The sequence below is a fragment of the Pelophylax lessonae genome (assembly GCF_965119305.1).
Source record: "Pelophylax lessonae genome assembly, chromosome: 9".
Taxonomy (NCBI): Eukaryota; Metazoa; Chordata; class Amphibia; order Anura; family Ranidae; genus Pelophylax; species Pelophylax lessonae.
Genome location: NC_138776.1, coordinates 20,416,984 through 20,435,984, shown reverse-complemented (window position 1 = coordinate 20,435,984; position 19,001 = coordinate 20,416,984). Strand labels below are relative to the sequence as shown.

Genomic DNA, 19,001 nt, shown 5'->3' with positions numbered 1-19,001 from the left:
TGTTGGGCCAGCCCTGGACCTACCTGTACGCTGCTGGATTTCCAGTGGATATACTGGGATAATGCCTGCAGCTGTATCACATTTTAGAGCCGGCCGTCGGCTCACCAGCCACTCAATTGCTATTACAAGCAGAAAAAGGGAACAGTGAATAGTGCCCCATTGTCGGTATCAGTGGGAGTAATAGTGCCCCATTGTTGGTATCAGAGGGAGGAATAGTGCCCCATCATTGGTATCAGTGGGAGGAATAGTGCCCCATCATTGGTGTCAGTAGGAGGAATAGTGCCCCATCATTGGTATCAGTGGGAGGAATAGTGCCCCATCATTGGTATCAGTGGGAGGAATAGTACCCCGTCATTGGTGTTAGTGGAAGGAATAGTGTCCCGTCATTGGTATTAGTGGGAGGAATAGATCCCCTTCATTGGTATTAGTGGGAGGAATAGTGCCCCATCTTTGGTGTCAGTGGGAGGAATAGTGCTCCATTGTTGGTATCAGTGGGAGGAATAGTGCCCCATCATTGGTATCAGTGGGAGGAATAGTACCCCGTCATTGGTATTAGTGGGAGGAATAGTGCCCCATCATTGGTGTCAGTGGGAGGAATAGTGGTCCATTGTTGGTATCAGTGGGAGGAATAGTGCCCCTTCATTGGTATCAGTGGGAGGAATAGTGCCCCATCATTGGTGTCAGTGGGAGAAACAGTGCCCTATCATTGGTATCAGTGGGAAGGAATAGCTCCCCGTCATTGGCATCAGTATGTATCAGTACAATGTGTTGCACCAGCCCTGGACCTACCTGTACGCTGCCGGATTTCCAGTGGATATACTGGGATAATGCCTGCAGCTGTATCACATGTTAGAGACGGACGTTGGCTCACCAGCCACTCAATTGCTATTACAAGCAGCAGGAGGGAACAGTGAATAGTGCCCCATTGTTGGTATCAGTGGGAGGAATAGTGCCCCATCATTGGTATCAGTGGGAGGAATAGTGCCCCATTGTTGGTATCAGTGGAAGGAATAGTGCCCCATCATTGGTATCAGTGGGAGGAATAGTGCCCCATCATTGGTATCAGTGGGAGGAATAATGCCCCGTCATTGGTATCAGTATGAAAAATAGTGCCCCGTCATTGGTGTCAGTGGGAGGAATAGTGCCCCATTGTTGGTATCAGTGGGAGGAATAGGGCCCCATCATTGGTATCAGTGGGAGGAATAGTGCCCCATCATTGGTATCAGTGGGAGGAATGTTATCCCATAATTGGTATCAGTGGGAGGAATACTGCCCCATCATTGGTATCCGTGGGAGGAATAGTGCCCCGTCATTGGTGTCAGTGGGAGGAATAGTGCCCCATCATTGGTATCAGTGGGAGGAATGTTATCCCATCATTGGTATCAGTGGGAGGAATACTGCCCCATCATTGGTATCCGTGGGAGGAATAGTGCCCCGTCATTGGTGTCAGTGGGAGGAATAGTGCCCCATCATTGGTGTCAGTGGGAGGAATAGTGCCCCATCATTGGTGTCAGTGGGAGGAATAATGCCCCAAGGGCCGAATAAAAGCAAGCAATGGGCCGCAGTTTGGAGATCACTGAACTACATTATAATAATATTGCCCCCTTGTGTAGGAGACGTATAGTCAGGACAGAAGCAGTATCTGTAGGTAATTTCAGACCATGTGCACTTTTAGAGATTAGCAGGGTTTCCGTACAGAAGGTTGTTTGTTCCAGTTTGTTTATGATCACAGCAGGCGATGGTTTCATACATACCTTATCTCCACCATCTACATTATGTTTCTTTGAAGTCTACTCCTTTCTGTGTCTATATAGAGGGGGGGGGGGGGGGGGGGGTCTGTATATACGCAGAACCGTTCTGACAGCTAAAACTACATCCTGCCAGTATCTGCTTTAGTACATTCATCGGTGTTCCTTCATGAAAGTCAACTTAAATCTCCCAGCTGGGTGGAGAACGAGCGGCAGAGGCTGACGGCGCGGCGTGGGACATTTGATACTTGTTAGTAAAGTAGGAAATAAAGCAATAACACGTTCCAGCCATCACGGAGCACAATTAACGTCTGTCAGAGGGAAGTTGTGTTCCGGCTGCGTCCGCGGCGTTCCAGCGCCTTGCCTGGAATTCGCAGCAATGTTTTTTTACATGTTGAGATGTTTATCCAGCTCAGCAGTTAAAGCGAAAAATAAAATAAATGTCAGATTTAAGGCAAGATCAAAGTGTTATAGATCGAATGGAAATGGTATAGAAAATGATTTTACTTTGTTATTAGAGATTAGCGATTTTCTGAAAAAATCACTCCCAACGTCAATTGACCGGAACGGCTTCTACCGTATGATCAGCGGGGTTTGTATTCTGCAAATTGCTGGTGTTTAACACTGTGGGGTGTTTCACCGATTTATTTATATTTCTGAGCAAATGTTTCAGTAAATCCCTGGCTGGTATATTTAGAGAGCCCCCCCCCTCCCAACAACCCCCCACCGCCATCCCAGCACCAGCTCTACTATACTGGACTATACTTCTTAAAATATAAATCAGGACACCTAAAGAGAAATTGTCATGTAGACTATATTACCAAAAGTATTGGGACTAGTGGCGGCCCGTCCATTGGGGGCCCCCTATCCATGCATCCGGCCCCCTATTCTACATGCAGGGCGCCGGACACATTGGATTCCAATGATTTTTTTTTTTTTTGAAGCACGTGATTAGAGTCAGAGGCTCTAATAGGCTTCAAAAAAGGGTGGACTCGGGGCACAGAGCACTGCACCCTGAGCCTACCCAGTTATGTTACAATAGCGAATGAATATTCGCTATTATCACACTGATTCTCCTCCCAGCCAATCAGGAAGCGGGTCCTGAGACCCGTTTCCCAAATGGCCGAAAGGAGAGACCATGCTATTGACCATGGAGGAGGAGGGAGGAGACGCAGGGGAAGCCGCCGCTGCCTGCCCTCCACGTCAGTCCAGGGTGAGTGAGCCAGCGATGGAGGTGGAGGGGGGGGCGGGGTGGTATGGTGTGCTAGCTGGTGTGGTTCGGGGGGGATAAGGTGGAGGTCAGTACTCTGTGCAGGCCAGTCAAGTTCCTCCAACCCAAACTCGCTCATCCATGTCTTTATGGACCTTGCTTTGTGCACTGGTGCGCAGTCATGTTGGAATAGGAGGGGGTCATCCCCAAACTCTTGGCATAAAATGTCTTGGTATGCGGATGCCTTAAGAGTTCCCTTCACTGGAATCAAGGGGCCAAGCCAAACCCCTGAAAAACAACCCCACACCATAATTCCATCTCCACCGAAAGATTTGGACCAGTGCACAAAGCAAGGTCCATAAGGAGATGGATGGGGATGGTATATTTGTTGCCTATGTTGCCCATAAAATGTCTACAGGTTACATGTTAAGAGTTACACAGGAGGTCTAGGGCTAGAATTATTGCTCTCGCTCTAACGATTGCGGTGATACCTCACATGTGTGGTTTGAACACCATTTACATATGTGTGCGCGAATTGCGTATGCGCTTGCCTCTGCGCGTGAGGGACGGTGCGCTTTATTTTTTTTTTATTATTTGTTTCACCTTTTGTTTGTTATTTTTACACTGTCCCTTTTAAAAAAATGTTTTGAACACTTTTAGGCCCCTTTCACAGGGCTCCGTTCCTTCGACTGAGCCATTCTGCTCAGAGGGGGATCGAGCCGCTGATCCCTGCGGAGCAGGCGGATGACAGCTCTGTCTCCACTCTGTGTGCGGAGAGGGAGCTGTCAGATCCCTGCTGTCCTTTATGGGGGAATCCAATGAGAACGGACTGACTGTCCATTCTCATCCGATCCGATCCGCCAGACGGATGGAAAATAGGGTTTCCATCCGTCCAGATTTGACGGATCGGATGTCAGCGGACATGTCTCCGCTTACGTCCGCTGCCCCATAGAGATGCATGGGGCATCCGTTCAGATCCGCCTGAAAAACTGACAGGCGGATCTGAGCAGTCCGCCTGTGTGAAAGGTGCCTTATTCCTATTACAATGAATGTAAACATCCCGTGTAATAGAAATCAACAGGACAGGTCCTCTTTATTGTGAGATCCAGGGTCAAAAAGACCTCACATCTCACATCTACACTTAAAAGCAAAAAAAAAAATGGGCCCTTTAAGGCCATTGGGAGGAAGTGATGTATGACCTCACTCCGGTCCTCCAAGGCCATAGAGTGGGGTGGGGGCCAGCTTGCCCTCACTGGACTTCCTGCCTAGGAGGGGAAAGGACCGGATCGTTTTCCCCGCTACCGACGACTCGTTGGTTAAACCCAAAAGCAAACATGTATTTTATTGCAGCTTACCAATTCTTAGATTTGATGGCTGCATTCGTTCTTCTTTTAGACTTTCTTCTGTTTTTATCTAGTGATTTCAGCTGGTGAATAAGTCTGTAATCCTTCAAAAGCACAAGCTCTCCAGCAAAATGTATCAGTTTACATGAACGAGACAAACCATTTACCAGTGACAGGGGTGCTTACAGTGATCAGCTTTTATTTATTGATGTAAATCCTTTATCCTAAAAAGGAAAATAACTGTTACCGATTATAAAGAATGAGCTGAGATTAGGAGAACTCCCTTTAAGAGAGTGCTCCTAATCTCAGCTCGTTACCTGTATAGAAGACACCTGGGAGCCAGAAATCATACTGATTGATAGAGGATCAAATACTTATTTCATTATATATATAATATATAATGAAATATATATTATATATTATATATACACATATATATATATATATATATATATATATATATATATATATATATATTTCATTATATATATATATATATATATATAAAATATATATATATATATATATATATATATATATATATATATATATATATATATATATATATATATGTATATATAGATATATATATATATGTGTATATATATATATAATAAGACCCCCCCTTTTCTTACCTGAGCCCATTCGTTTCAGCGCAGTGCATGAGCCCAGCGCTGGCTCTCATCTCATTGGACAGATTGATAGCATTTGGCTCCTGCTGCTGTTAATCAAATCAAGTGACACGGAAAAGGGGGTGGGGCTTGAGTCCCGCTGTCTGTGTCAATAGACACCGCAGCAGGACTCGGGAGCGCGCCTGCTCAGATGCCCACATAAAAAGCGGCTTTCTGCGGGGGTACCCGATTAAGAGGAGAAGCCCAGAATGCCACTGGGGCACCCCAGAAGAGGAAGATCGGGGCTGCTCTGTGTAACACGATTGCACAGAGCACGTAAGTATCACACGATTGTTATTTTTATTATAAAAAAAATTGATCCTGTAAAGTCACCTTTAAATAAAATGAACTAAAACAAGTAAATGTTTCCTTGTTATTAGGCAATTTTTTTTTTTTGTTACGTTGTTTCTTAATAGATCTACATCACTAATTTTAATTTTATTGCTTTAAGTATTTCACTCAAACGCTGAGTTTTGGATATAAAGGAAGAACTCCTCCATATTTCCACTTTCTATAGCACAATGCTTTCTCCTCTGCATTGTCTATTGTTTGAGCGCGGAGAATTTGGTGTCAGAACCGGTATCTGCAGTTTTGATTAATGATTGTCTTTGACATACATGAAATACATTTCTGTGTATAGAAAAGATCTGTTTTTGTATCCTTTGCTCTTTTATCTTCTTTATTTTGCTTTTGTTGCTGCGTCCTTCTTCTTTTTAAAAAGAAATTCATCAATTTTATTCACTGTTGCTTTCATGTTAACTCCATGGTATTGAAAAAAAAAAATGTATTGCCTTCGTTATTTAAAGATTTATTTTTTTCTTCTCATTAAAAAAAAAAAAAAAAAAAGAAAAGAAAAGGAAAGCATCTAGATAAATAAATCGTATATCACTGACATATAGATATAGATAATGATAAATGATGGATTTTTTTTTTTTTTTAATAACTCCATTATAATTTCCATTGCTGCTCAGCAAACTATTTGTATCTCTTGATTCGTATAATGACGTGAGTACAGTCCATCATTGATTTTCACTATTATGAGATCTAACTACCTAAAGTGTATTGGGACTTCATCTCCCCCTCGTATTAATAAGTTTGGATCGCCTCTGTAATAACCTTGTGCAGAAAATGTCTATAGACTTTACTGAACATTTACAGACCAATAAAGAGAAAATAAAAGGGACGGTATATTTCCCCATAATGAAGACAGCCGCTGAAGATTTGTTTTTTCTTTTCATTTACTTTACTATTAAATAGAGCACAGTGTGCACACAATTATATTATTTCCAATAAATTGTGCTAAATACATTGCTGCTCTCTTATTTCTGTGCCTGCTCTATAACCAAAAGGTCTCCTTTTGTGTCAGTTGGATATAATGCCCCCTGAATACTAATATCTCCCCACCCCCGGATACTAATACCATTCTCCCCCCAGGATACTAATACCCCCTAGATACTAATACCCCCTAGATAAATACCCCCTGGATACTAATATCTCCCCACCCCCGGATACTAATACCATTCTCCCCCCAGGATACTAATACCCCCTAGATACAATACCCCCTGGATACTAATATCTCCCCACCCCCGGATACTAATACCATTCTCCCCCCAGGATACTAATACCCCCTAGATACAATACCCCCTGGATACTAATATCTCCCCACCCACGGATACTAATACCATTCTCCCCCCGGATACTAATACCATTCTCCCCCCGGATACTAATACCATTCTCCCCCTGGATACTAATACCATTCTCCCCCCGGATACTAATACCCCCTGGATACTAATATCTCCCCACCCCCGGATACTAATACCATTCTCCCCCCAGGATACTAATACCACCTGGATACTAATGCCCCCTAGATAAATATCCCCTGGATACTAATATCTCCCCACCCCCGGATACTAATGTCATTCTCCCCCCAGGATACTAATACCCCCTGGATACTAATACCCCCTAGATACAATACCCCCTGGATACTAATATCTCCCCACCCTCGGATACTAATACCATTCTCCCCCTGGATACAATACCACCTGGATACAATACCCCCTGGATACAATACTCCCTGGATACTAATATCCCCCTACCCCCCAGATAATACCCCTTAGTATTAAATAGAGCACAGTGTGCACACAATTATATTATTTCCAATAAATTGTGCTAAATACATTGCTGCTCTCTTATTTCTGTGCCTGCTCTATAACCAAAAGGTCTCTTTTTGTGTCAGTTGGATACAATGCCCCCTGAATACTAATATCATAATCTCCCCACCCCCGAATACTAATACCATTCTCCCCCCTGGATACTAATACTCCCTGGATACTAATACCCCCTAGATAAATACCCCCTGGATACTAATATCTCCCCACCCTCCGATACTAATACCATTCTCCCCCCTGGATACAATACCACCTGGATACAATACCTCCTGGATACAATACCCCCTGGATACTAATATCCCCTCTTCCCCCAGATACTAATACCCTCTAGATACAATACCACCTAGATACAATACCCCCTGGATACAATACCCCCTGGATACAATACTCCCTGGATACTAATATCCCCCTACCCCCCAGATAATACCCCCCAGTAACAATACCACCTAGAAACAATACCCCCTGGATACTAATACCCCCTAGATACAATACCCCCTTAATACTAATATCCCCCACCCCCCAGATACTAATACCCCCTAGATATAATACCACCTAGATACATTACCCCCTGGATACAATACCCCCTTGATACTAATATCCCCCCCTCCACCCCCCAGATATTAATACCCGTAGATACAATACCCCCTGAATACAAAACCCCCTGGATACAATACTCCCTGGATACTAATATCCCCCCAGGATACTAATACCCCCTAGATACAATAACCCCTAGATACTAATATCTCCCCACCCCCGGATACTAATATCATTCTCCTCCCAGGATACTAACACCCCCTGTATACAATAACCCCTGGATACTAATATCCCCCCTTCCTCCAGATACTAATACCCTCTAGATACAATACCACCTAGATACAATGCCCCCTGGATACAATACTCCCTGGATACTAATATCCCCCCTACCCCCCAGATAATACCCCCCAGTAACAATACCACCTAGAAACAATACCCCCTGGATACTAATACCCCCTAGATACAATACCCCCTTGATACTAATATCCCCCACCCCCCAGATACTAATACCCCCTAGATATAATACCACCTAGATACAATACCCCCTGGATACAATACCCCCTTGATACTAATATCCCCCCTCACCCCCCAGATATTAATACCCCCTAGATACAATACCCCCTGGATACAAAATCCCCTGGATACAATACTCCCTGGATACTAATATCCCCCCAGGATACTAATACCCCCTAGATACAATACCCCCTGGATACTAATATCTCCCCACCCCCGGATACTAATATCATTCTCCTCCCAGGATACTAATACCCCCTGGATACAATACCCCCTGGATACTAATATCCCCCCCCCACCCCACAGATACTAATACCCTCTAGATACAATACCACCTAGATACAATATCCCTTGGATAGAATGCCACCTAGATACAATACCCCTGTATACAATACTCCCTGGATACTAATATACCCCCCCGATAATAATACCCTCTTAGATACAATACCACCTATATACAATACCCCCTGTATACAATACTCCCTGGATACTAATATGCCCCTGTTTGCCAATGTCCATGTGTTCATTCACTAGCTTGTCCCTATTCACCAATGACCATGTTTTCACTTACCTAGCTTCCCCCTATTCACCAATGTCCATGTGTTCACTCACCTAGCTTGCCCCTATTCACCAATGTCCATGTGTTCACTCACCTAGCTTGCCCCTATTCACCAATGTCCATGTGTTCACTCACCTAACTGCCTCCTATTCACAAATGTCCATGTGTTCACTAACCTAGCTTGCCCCTATTCACCAATGTCTATGTGTTTACTCACCTAGCTTGCCCTATTCACCAATGTCCATGTGTTCACTAACCTAGCTTGCCCCTATTCACCAATGTCCATGTGTTCACTAACCTAGCTTGCCCCTATTCACCAATGTCCATGTGTTCACTAACCTAGCTTGCCCCTATTCACCAATGTCCATGTGTTCACTAACCTAGCTTGCACCTATTCACCAATGTCCATGTGTTCATTCACCTAGCTCATAGAGTAGGGGGCGCCCTCAAGGGCCACCGACAGCCTCCTTAGCACTCCATCTTCATCTTCAACCCCAGTGACTCTGCTGGCATGACTCTTTATTAAGGTGCTTACCCCCTCTTAGCCCCTTATGGTGGGGATTTGTTAAGGAACTCATAAATATGCCAAACAGCCCCTCCTAGCTTCCACCCACTACATCTAGAACTTTCCCCAAGGTTCCAGAAAAAGGGGGGAGGCCCCAGAGAAGCTGTTTGCTGAGTCATCCAACCTCCTTGTAAGAGTTTGAACATAAGGGTTTACCATGGTAACTATAAGAAAGGTATAAGATTAAAAATAATAATATATTATACTATATATTATACACTTGAGACTTAGATGTAGCATTATGTCCATTCATACTGCACATTTCGGCTTATGAAGATGATAGTGCTCTGAATAAATGTCTATCGAGTAATGCACAGGCTTTGTTGCACACAATCCTAATGTATCCGACATCCCACACAGAGAAGACAGACACGCATAATTTTATTGTATAGGCTGACCAGACCAACCCCAGACATGCTTTATAGTGAGGGTAAAGTGGTTGTAAACCCTCACATACAGTATATGATATATGCAAAGTACTCCAGAGCAAAAAAAAAAAAAAAAAGACCTTGGTCTGATGAAATAAAATGTATTAAAATAAAATAAAAAAGATAAGTGTTACATAGTAACATAGTTTGTGAGGTTGAAAAAAGACATCAGTCCATCCAGTTCAAAGTATGATGTGTGTATTTGATGTTAACCGTGCATTGTATACCCCTGTATGTTGTGGTCTTTAAGGTGCCCATCTAATAGTTTTTTGAAGCTATCGATACTCCCTGCTGATACCACTGCTTGTGGAAGAGAATTCCACTTCCCCACTACTCTGACAGTGAAGAACCCCCTACGTATTTTAAGGTTAAACTGTTTTTACTCTAGTTTTAGTGAGTGGCCACTTGTCCTATTGTATTCCCTTTCTCTGAATAGTTTGTTCCTTATGCTAGGGTTGCCAGTACAGTATTTGTACATTGATATCATATCCCCCCTCAATCGTCTCTTCTCTTCTTAAGTTCAGTGCTTGTAGTCTTTCCTCATAGCCGATGTCCTCCATTCCCCTAATTATTTTTGTTGCCCTTCTCTGGACTCTCTCCAGTTCCAGCACATCCTTCCTGAGGACCGGTGCCCAGAACTGGACAGCATACTCCAGATGTGGCCGGACCAGAGTCTTGTAGAGTGGGAGAATAATCTCTTTATTTCTGGAGTGAATCCCCTTTTTTATACATCCCAGTATTTTGTTGGCTTTGCTTGCAGCGGCTTGGCATTGCATGCCACTGTCAAGCCTGTTGCCCACCAGGACCCCCAGGTCCTTTTCCATCTTAGATTCACCCAGAGGTTCCCCCCCTAGTGAGTAGCTTGCTTTCTGGTTTCTGGCCCCCAAGTGCATTACTTTACATTTTTCAACATTAAATCTCATCTGCTATGTAGTTGCCCACCCCATTATTTTTTTCAGGTTTCCACATCCTGCATAGAAGATATTGGCATGCTTAGTTTAGTATCATCCACAAGTGTCTCTTACACAAAGTATTGCCGCTGACACCAAACAGTGTTCACACTAGCACCCGTTACTCAATGAATTCTATTGATTTAACTGTGCTTGTGCAATACTAGCCACCAACCTGAAGAAATGTACATATAGGGTCCCATATATATAATATAAAGTGCAATACGTGCAAATCAAACCATAACAAAAAAAATATATGCAAATCAAACCAAAATAAAAATGATATAAGTGTCCATTCACATTGATCCGACTTGTCAGGCGACTTGTCAGCCTGACAAGTCGCGGTCCTCACGCTCCCACTGTGTAGTACAGGAGCCATTCTAATAGGAGCGACACAAGTCCGACTCCAACTTAGAAAAAGGGTCCTGTACTACTTCGGGCGACCTGGAGACGACTTGCATAGACATTCATGTTATGAAGTCCGTGCAAGTCGCGCCGAAGTCACGCTGCACACGACTTCACAGGTCGCCCCCTAAGTCGGAGCGACCTAATGTGAACGGGGGCTAAGTGTACAACCCTTAGGCCCCTTTCACAGGGGCTTTTCAATCAGATCCGCCTGTCAGTCTTTTAAGGTGGAACTGATCGGACGCTCCATGCATCCCAATGGGGCAGCGGTGAAGTGTCCTCTGATACCCTCTGCTATCCGATCCGATGTGGTCGCTGAAATCCAGACAGATGGAAACCCTATTTTCCATCCGTCTGGAGGAAAGGATCAGATGAAAACAGACAGGCGGTCCGTTTTCATCCGATCTCCTATAGAGTAGAGCGGGGATCTGACAGGTCTGTCTCTGCAAAGTAGGCGGAGACGGACCTGTCAACTCCCTGCTCAGCGGGGATCGGCAGATCGATCCCCACTAAGTAAAACGGAGTCCGCCGGGCTGGAAGGCCCGTGTGAAAGGACCCTTATATGTGCAATTTCCATATATTCAAAATAAAGTCCATATATAAACCAATGTATATTAAAATAAAATATCACATAAAATGTTTATACAATTCCATGTCATGTGCTCCTTCCTTATCCGTCCTCCCTTCTGAAACCAATTTAAAAATGCATGTATATATATATATATATATATATATATATATATATATATATATATATATACTGTATATATGAATTTTTTGCTCCTGCTGAACAGGGGGCCAATGGGCAAATTTTTGGGTATTCATTCAAACACCCGAACGGCCAAACTTTGGTCCAAACTTACCATCGGCTCACCTCTTATGATATTGTCCTATACCTATTGCTTAAATTCATTTGAGGTATTATCAAGAGATTTATATTTGTACTTTTTGACTGATGCACTTGCACTTTAATGAGTTTGAATGGATACTCATGTTTATGATTTGTTGTGTGATTAGGGGGTTAAGTAATTTTTTGAAAAATGTATCGTTTTGTGTTGCATTTAACATATTGGCATGAAAAGGTTACAGTTTCCCATTGTAATAACTGTCTTTACAATCCTAGCATGACCGTATGCTAATCACTTCATATTGAATGCTCGGGTGCAATCCTCCTAATTATATAGTTACTAATTATTTATATTTCCGAATTTGTACCATGCGTGTTGATAACATCATAGAACGTAAAGTAGTTCATTGTAGCATTTGCAAAGATTAGAGCATCTGTTCCGTAGTCACACCTGACACCAAAGTGTTAAATAAAGCAGAAATTCAGTTTATCCCGGTGTGTTTTCCTCCGACGTTCTCTCAGATGTTCAGATGGTGCAAAAAAAAAAAAAAATCTTTTATTATTTTATGTGCTCAATAAAACCAGTTTACAAGAACCGCTTTGATTGTTACATAAATTGGACATCGCCTTCAGAGCGAAGAAGTCCTGACCATATTGTACGTTTTACTTCCAGATGTCAAGGATGATGCTGCTGGTCTTGCTGCTCTCCATTGTTCTGTACTGCGGGGGTGCTCAGCGCTCGGAGCCCATGTTCACAGCTATCACCTCCACCGCCCTACCGCCAGATTATGAAAACAACCCAACGCAGCTGAACTATGGGGTGGCCATCACCGATGTGGACAATGATGGAGACTTTGAAATTGTAGTCGCTGGGTAAGTGGCATTAAACATTTATTATAAAAACATACAGTATTTTTTTTTTTTTTTTTTTAATCAGATATTTTTTTATTGCTTTTTATTTTATTTATTAATTTTTTTACAAAGCATAAAACCAAAGTTAAAAAAGAAAGGGAAAAAATGAAAGGTCTTAGCAAAGACATAGGAAAAACATGTACAGAATTAAAATGGAGCTACCAGTAAGGCAGTGCACACATATCCTCTATACACTTACATACAATTGAAATATCCTTCTGGGACGCAAGATTTCTGATCCTCTAGAACAGGGATCTCCAAACGTTCTAAACAAAGAGCAAGTTCACCGTCCTTCACATTTTAGGGGGTTGAACTAGGGTGGAAGTAGAAAATGTCCTGGCATCCAGTGGGAATAAACAGTGCCCAATCTTTGGTGACTGCATGAGGAATAGTGCCCCATCTTTGGTGTCAGTGGGAGGAATAGTGCTCCATCATTGGTGTCAGTGGGAGGAATAGTGCCCCATCTTTGGTATCAGTGGAAGTAATAGTGCCCCATTGTTGATATCAGTTGGAGGAATAGTGTCCCATCCTTGGTGTCAGTGGGAGGAACAGTGCCCCATTGTTGATGTCAGTGGAAGTAATAGTGCCCCATTGTTGGTATAAGTAGGAGGAATAGTGCCCCATCGTTGGTGTAAATTGAAGGAATTCTGCCCCATCGTTGATGTCAGTGGGAGGAATTTTGCCCTTTCATTAGTGTCAGTAGGAGGAATAGTGCCCCATTGTTGGTGTTAATGGAAGGAATTGTGCCTCATTGTTAGTGTCAGTAGGAGAATAGTGCCTCATTGTTGATGTCAGTGGAAGTATTAGTGCCCCATTGTTGATATTAGTTGGAGGAATAGTGCCCTATCGTTGGTGTAAATGGAAAGAATTCTGACCCATTGTTAGTGTCAGTGGGAGAAATGGTGGTTCATCATTGCTATAAATGGAAGGAATCATGCCCCATTGTTGGTGTTAATGGAATAAATTGTGCCTCAATGTTGGCTTCAGTGAGAGGAATATTAGTGCCCCATTGTTGATATCAGTTGGAGAAATAGTGCCCCATCATTGGTGTAAATGGAGAGAATTCTGTCCCATTGTTGGTGTCAGGGGGAGGAATTTTGCCCTTTCGTTAGTGTCAGTGGGGGGGAATAGTGCCCCATTGTTTGTGTCAGTGGGAGGAATGGTGGTTCATCATTGCTATAAATGGAAAGAATCATGCCCCATTGTTGGTGTTAATGGAAGGAATTATGCCTCATTGTTGGTGTTAATGGACGGAATTGTGCCTCATAGTTGGTGTCAGTGAGAGGAATAGTGCCCCATTGTTGATTTCAGTGGAAGTAATAGTGCCCCATTGTTGATATCAGTTGGAGGAATAGTGTCCTATCGTTGGTGTAAATGGAAAGAATTCTGCCCCATTGTTGGTGTCGGTGGGAGGAATAGTGCCCCATTGCTGGTGTCATTAACAGGAATTATGCCTCATTGTTGGTGTCATTAAATGGAATTGTGCCCCAAGGGCCAGTTAAGGGCAGGACAATATTGCTGGATTTAAAATATTGATGAAATCACCCACCCCCAAAATGGGAATAGGGAGTTTATCAGCCAGGAATTGCACCAAAAACTTGACGAGTTCATTGAAAAATTCATGTTCCCTATGATTAAGCCCTGTGTAGGTTAAACATAATAGGGGCATGGCTTTTGATAGGAGTGAGCAGTCTGCTGTCTTTGCAAGAAACTGTAGCTGAACGTCTTTGTTGCATACGGTTAGAGTTGCAGTTTGAATAGCTACTTCTATAGGGGGATGGTCAGAAATGTTCCTTGTTTCTATGTCCACAGCTCTCAGCTAAGGAACTTCCCCCCCAAAGCTGGATCCATTCTTGGTAATGAGTTTTGCATTCTAGAATAAGTATACAGGTACTCTTTAGCAGTAAGATGTAACATATGACAGAAGTCCAGTTTTTCACAACATTTGCACAACAAGGTCAATGACCCAACATAACATTGCCAGCAGGAAAATATTGCCCAATTTAAAATATTATTGAAATAACCAACCACCAAAACCAATATAAGGAGTTTATCGGCCCGAAATTGAAACCAAGAACTTGATTGAACTTGATCATGGAACAAATCATGTTCCCCATGATTAAGCCCTGCTGTAGGTGAAACAGATTAGGGGAATGGCTTTTGGTAGGAGTGAGCAGCGTGCTATCATTGCAAGAAATCTTGTCTGGATCTGAATGTCTTTGGTATGCATCCCGTAAATTTGGATGATGGATTACAGTGGAACAAGAGCAGACTCCAGGGCCTTGGCACCCAGCTGATTGCAGGAAATAAAGGAGGATACAGGCTGGTCTGTGAGCAGTGAAAAGGGTTGGGTTGGTCTAAGAGATGTGCACAACGGAAACATTTGTTTCGGGCTTGTTAAGTCAAAAATTTAGTTTTGCCCTGTTCGTTATGTTAGAATTTTTGGAATTCCTATTGTATATTTGTTTTTGAATTGATATTAACTGATTCAAAATGTGAATTTTGAAAGATGGCTATATCTCTTCCCTTCCCTTCTTCTCTCTTCTCTTCTCTTCCCTTCCCTTCCCTTCCCTTCCCTTCCCTTCCCTTCCCTTCCCTTCCCTCCCCTCCCCTCGCCTCGCCTCGCCTCGCCTCACCTCCCCTTTCCTTCCCTTCCCTTTCCTTTCCGTCCCTTTCCTTTCCTTCCCTTCCCTCAAAAATTTAGTTTTGTCCTATTCATTATGTTAGAATTTTTGGAATTCCTATTGTATATTTGTTTTTGAATTGATATTAACTGATTCAAAATGTGAATTTTGAAAGATGGCTATATCCCTTCCCTTCTCTCTTCTCTTCTCTTCTCTTCTCTTCTCTTCTCTTCTCTTCTCTTCTCTTCTCTTCTCTTCTCTCCTCTCCTCTCCTCTCCTCTCCTCTCCTCTCCTCTCCTCTCCTCTCCTCTCCTCTCCTCTCCTCTCCTCTCCTCTCTTCTCTTCTCTTCTTTTCTTTTCTCTTCCCTTCCCTTCCCTTCCCCTCGCCTCACCTCCCCTTCCCCTCTCCTCCCCTTCCCCTCTCCTCCCCTTTCCTTCCTTTCCCTTTCCTTTCCCTTTCCTTTCCCTTTCCTTTCCGTCCCTTTCCTTTCCTTTCCTTCCCTCAAAAATTTAGTTTTGTCCTATTCGTTATGTTAGAATTTTTGGAATTCCTATTGTATATTTGTTTTTGAATTGATATTAACTGATTCAAAATGTGAATTTTGAAAGATAGCTATATCCCATCCCTTCCCTTCTCTTTTCTTCTCTTTTCTTTTATTTTCTTTTCTTTTCTTCTCTTTTCTCTCCTCTCCTCTCTTCTCTTCTCTTCTCTTCTCTTCTCTTCTTCTCTTCTTCTCTTCTCTTCTCTTCTCTTCTCTTCTCTTCTCTTCTCTTCTCTTCTCTTCTCTTCTCTTCTCTTCCCTTCGCCTCGCCTCCCCTCCCCTTCCCCTCTCCTCCCCTTTCCTTCCCTTTCCTTTCCTTTCCATCCCTTCCCTTCCCCTCCCCTCGCATCCCCTTCACCTCTCCTCCCCTTTCCTTCCCTTTCCTTTCCTTTCCGTCCCTTCCCTTCCCTTCCCCTCCCCTCGCATCTCCTTCCCCTCTCCTCCCCTTTCCTTCCCTTTCCTTTCCATCCCTTCCCTTCTCCTCCCCTCGCATCCCCTTCACCTCTCCTCCCCTTTCCTTCCCTTTCCTTTCCTTTCCTTTCCATCCCTTCCCTTCCCCTCCCCTCGCATCCCCTTCCCCTCTCCTCCCCTTTCCTTCCCTTCCCTTTCCTTTCCTTCCCTTCCCTTCCCTTCTCCTTCATTCTATTTTATTCCATTTTTATTCTATTCAATTTCCAATTCTATTCTAATCTATTCTATAAAGCAGCCTATGTAGGAATCATCATCTTATTTCACTTTTCTACCTTACTGTATGTATTGCAATATGTTTCCAATTTGAATTCAAATTTATTTTCAAATTCAAATTTTATATTCAAATTAATTTTTGAATTCATATTTAAATTCATTTTTAAAGTCAGATATTTAGTTTTGTTATAATTTATTTCGGATTAGTTGAAATTCCTACTATTGCGTTTCGGAAATTCGGATAAATCCAAATCTCCAAATTAGGAACATTTTGTCCAAAACAATTAACACATGTCTACTAATCATTGGCCAAAAGCAAAAACAGGGGCAATGCATGACAAACAATCTGCCCTTTTTTTGTCAGAAAACGTAATGCATATTCAAAAAAATGATGGGAGATAGTGGAAGTGGAGATAATGGAATATATATGCACAGAATAAATAAAGTATATGTGAGACAGGTCAGTTTAGCAATCTCAGGCTTCATTAACTCTATGCAATGGCTGCCTTTATTTATTCCTTTTGCTAAGATTTAGTTTTGGTCTGACTGTTCTAGACCTTGCACCTTGAAGTACATGAACAGTCATGTCATTAAGGTTTGAACTTTGGCATTTGGATAAGTAATAGAAGTGCTTTATGGTAGACTTACTGTTTCTTTTATGCATTATGTGTGAAGGTTACCGCTAAGTGTTTAATGTTCTCGGCAGCTAAACAATGGTCTTTTTTTGCATTGTAGTCCTATTTAATGGTAAAATGTATCTGAATCAAAACTATCAAGGGAAATTCTACTGCAAATGTACATGTGTTCACCTTGTTCATATACAAGTTAGTGTAAATGTCTTGAAGATCCTCCAAGGTTACCATTTATTTGGTATTTTATATTCATTCTTGTTTATGTACTGCAGCTTCACCTTTTTTTCTCTCCTTTTTTATGTGGATTACAGGACATATTGTGACATTTTCCACTGAGATAGCTGCCATTGTTGCTGTACTTCCTGTGGGTTTTAATAAAGGTGTTATTACAGGTCATCTTGAACACACGAGATTAATTAAAAGTACTTCTTTTTTAATCAAGCACCGCTGTTGTTGATAATCTTCTTCAACGTTTGTCCTCCTTGAAGCCATAATTAACTTTGCTGCAGTACATTTAATATGTGTATATGTGTGTGTTGGGGGGGGGGGGGGTCTTTAATTATTTGTCATGTAGTGATGACAGCTGAAATCACGAGAATCTATAATGAGCTTAGTACAGAGGGCATTAACATGGCATTAAAGGAATTGTGTATGCTGAAGGGACTTTATTATGTTCTGAAAATGTTGTGCACCTGGTTGGAGACCATAGTGGCGAGAGATCTTTCTGATCTAAACACCCCTAGATATGGTGACAGGCATGCAAGGCACAAAGAAGCATGGATGCTGGGGATTTGGGTGGTTGATTGTTGCCCATGGAGTTGGTCAGCAACGGCGGGAACCAGGCAGCAGACAAGGGTCTCAGATACCCTGTGAGGAACTGTAGTTGGCAGGCTTTATGCCCATGGTAAGATGACAAAGGGTAGAACCCATAGGGCCGGTCTATAAAACAACAGTCCTGAGATCATATATAGGTTGGTAAAAGAGAATTATTGTCTTGGAACCAAGACAGGGTCATACACAGGTAGACAACCAGGATGAGAGACGTAGTCTGGAGCCAAGCCAGGGTAATACACAGGTAGACAACCAGGATGAGAGACGTAGTCTGGAGCCAAGCCAGGGTAATACACAGTTAGACAACCAGGATGAGAGACGTAGTCTGGAGCCAAGCCAGGGTAATACACAGGTAGACAACCAGGATGAGAGACGTAGTCTGGAGCCAAGACAGGGTCATACACAGGTAGACAACCAGGATGAGAGACATAGTCTGGAGCCAAGCCAGGGTCATACACAGGTAGATAACCAGGATGAGAGACGTAGTCTGGAGCCAAGCCAGGGTCATACACAGGTAGATAACCAGGATGAAAGAGGTAGTCTGGAGCCACGCTGAGGTCATACTCAGGTAGACAACCAGGATGAGAGATGTACTCAGGAGCCAAGTCGGGGTTATACACAGGTAGACAACCAGGATGAGAGACGTAGTCTGAATTTGCATTAATAACCAAACTTCGATTAGCAGAAACTGTAATATTGACTAGTGGTGGGCTAGTTACATAGGGTACTATGTCCTGGATATTTCAAGACTTGCAGATATCAATTTTTACATATGGACTTTTGAGATACCCAGGGATGCCAAATTTTGATACCAAAGTATCAGAAAATTACAACC

At 42.7% G+C, this 19,001-nt stretch overlaps 1 protein-coding gene across 6 annotated transcripts in view; it reads left to right on the top strand.

The window, feature by feature from the left end:
- Positions 1 to 19,001, top strand: part of CRTAC1 (cartilage acidic protein 1) — a 1,069,217-nt gene that overhangs the window by 204,996 nt on the left and 845,220 nt on the right. For all 6 annotated transcript variants that reach the window (XM_082267474.1, XM_082267475.1, XM_082267473.1 and 3 more), the window contains exon 2: positions 12,615 to 12,814. In XM_082267474.1, the coding sequence (XP_082123600.1) occupies positions 12,615 to 12,814 (200 nt within the window). The remainder of the gene's footprint in view (positions 1 to 12,614; positions 12,815 to 19,001) is intronic.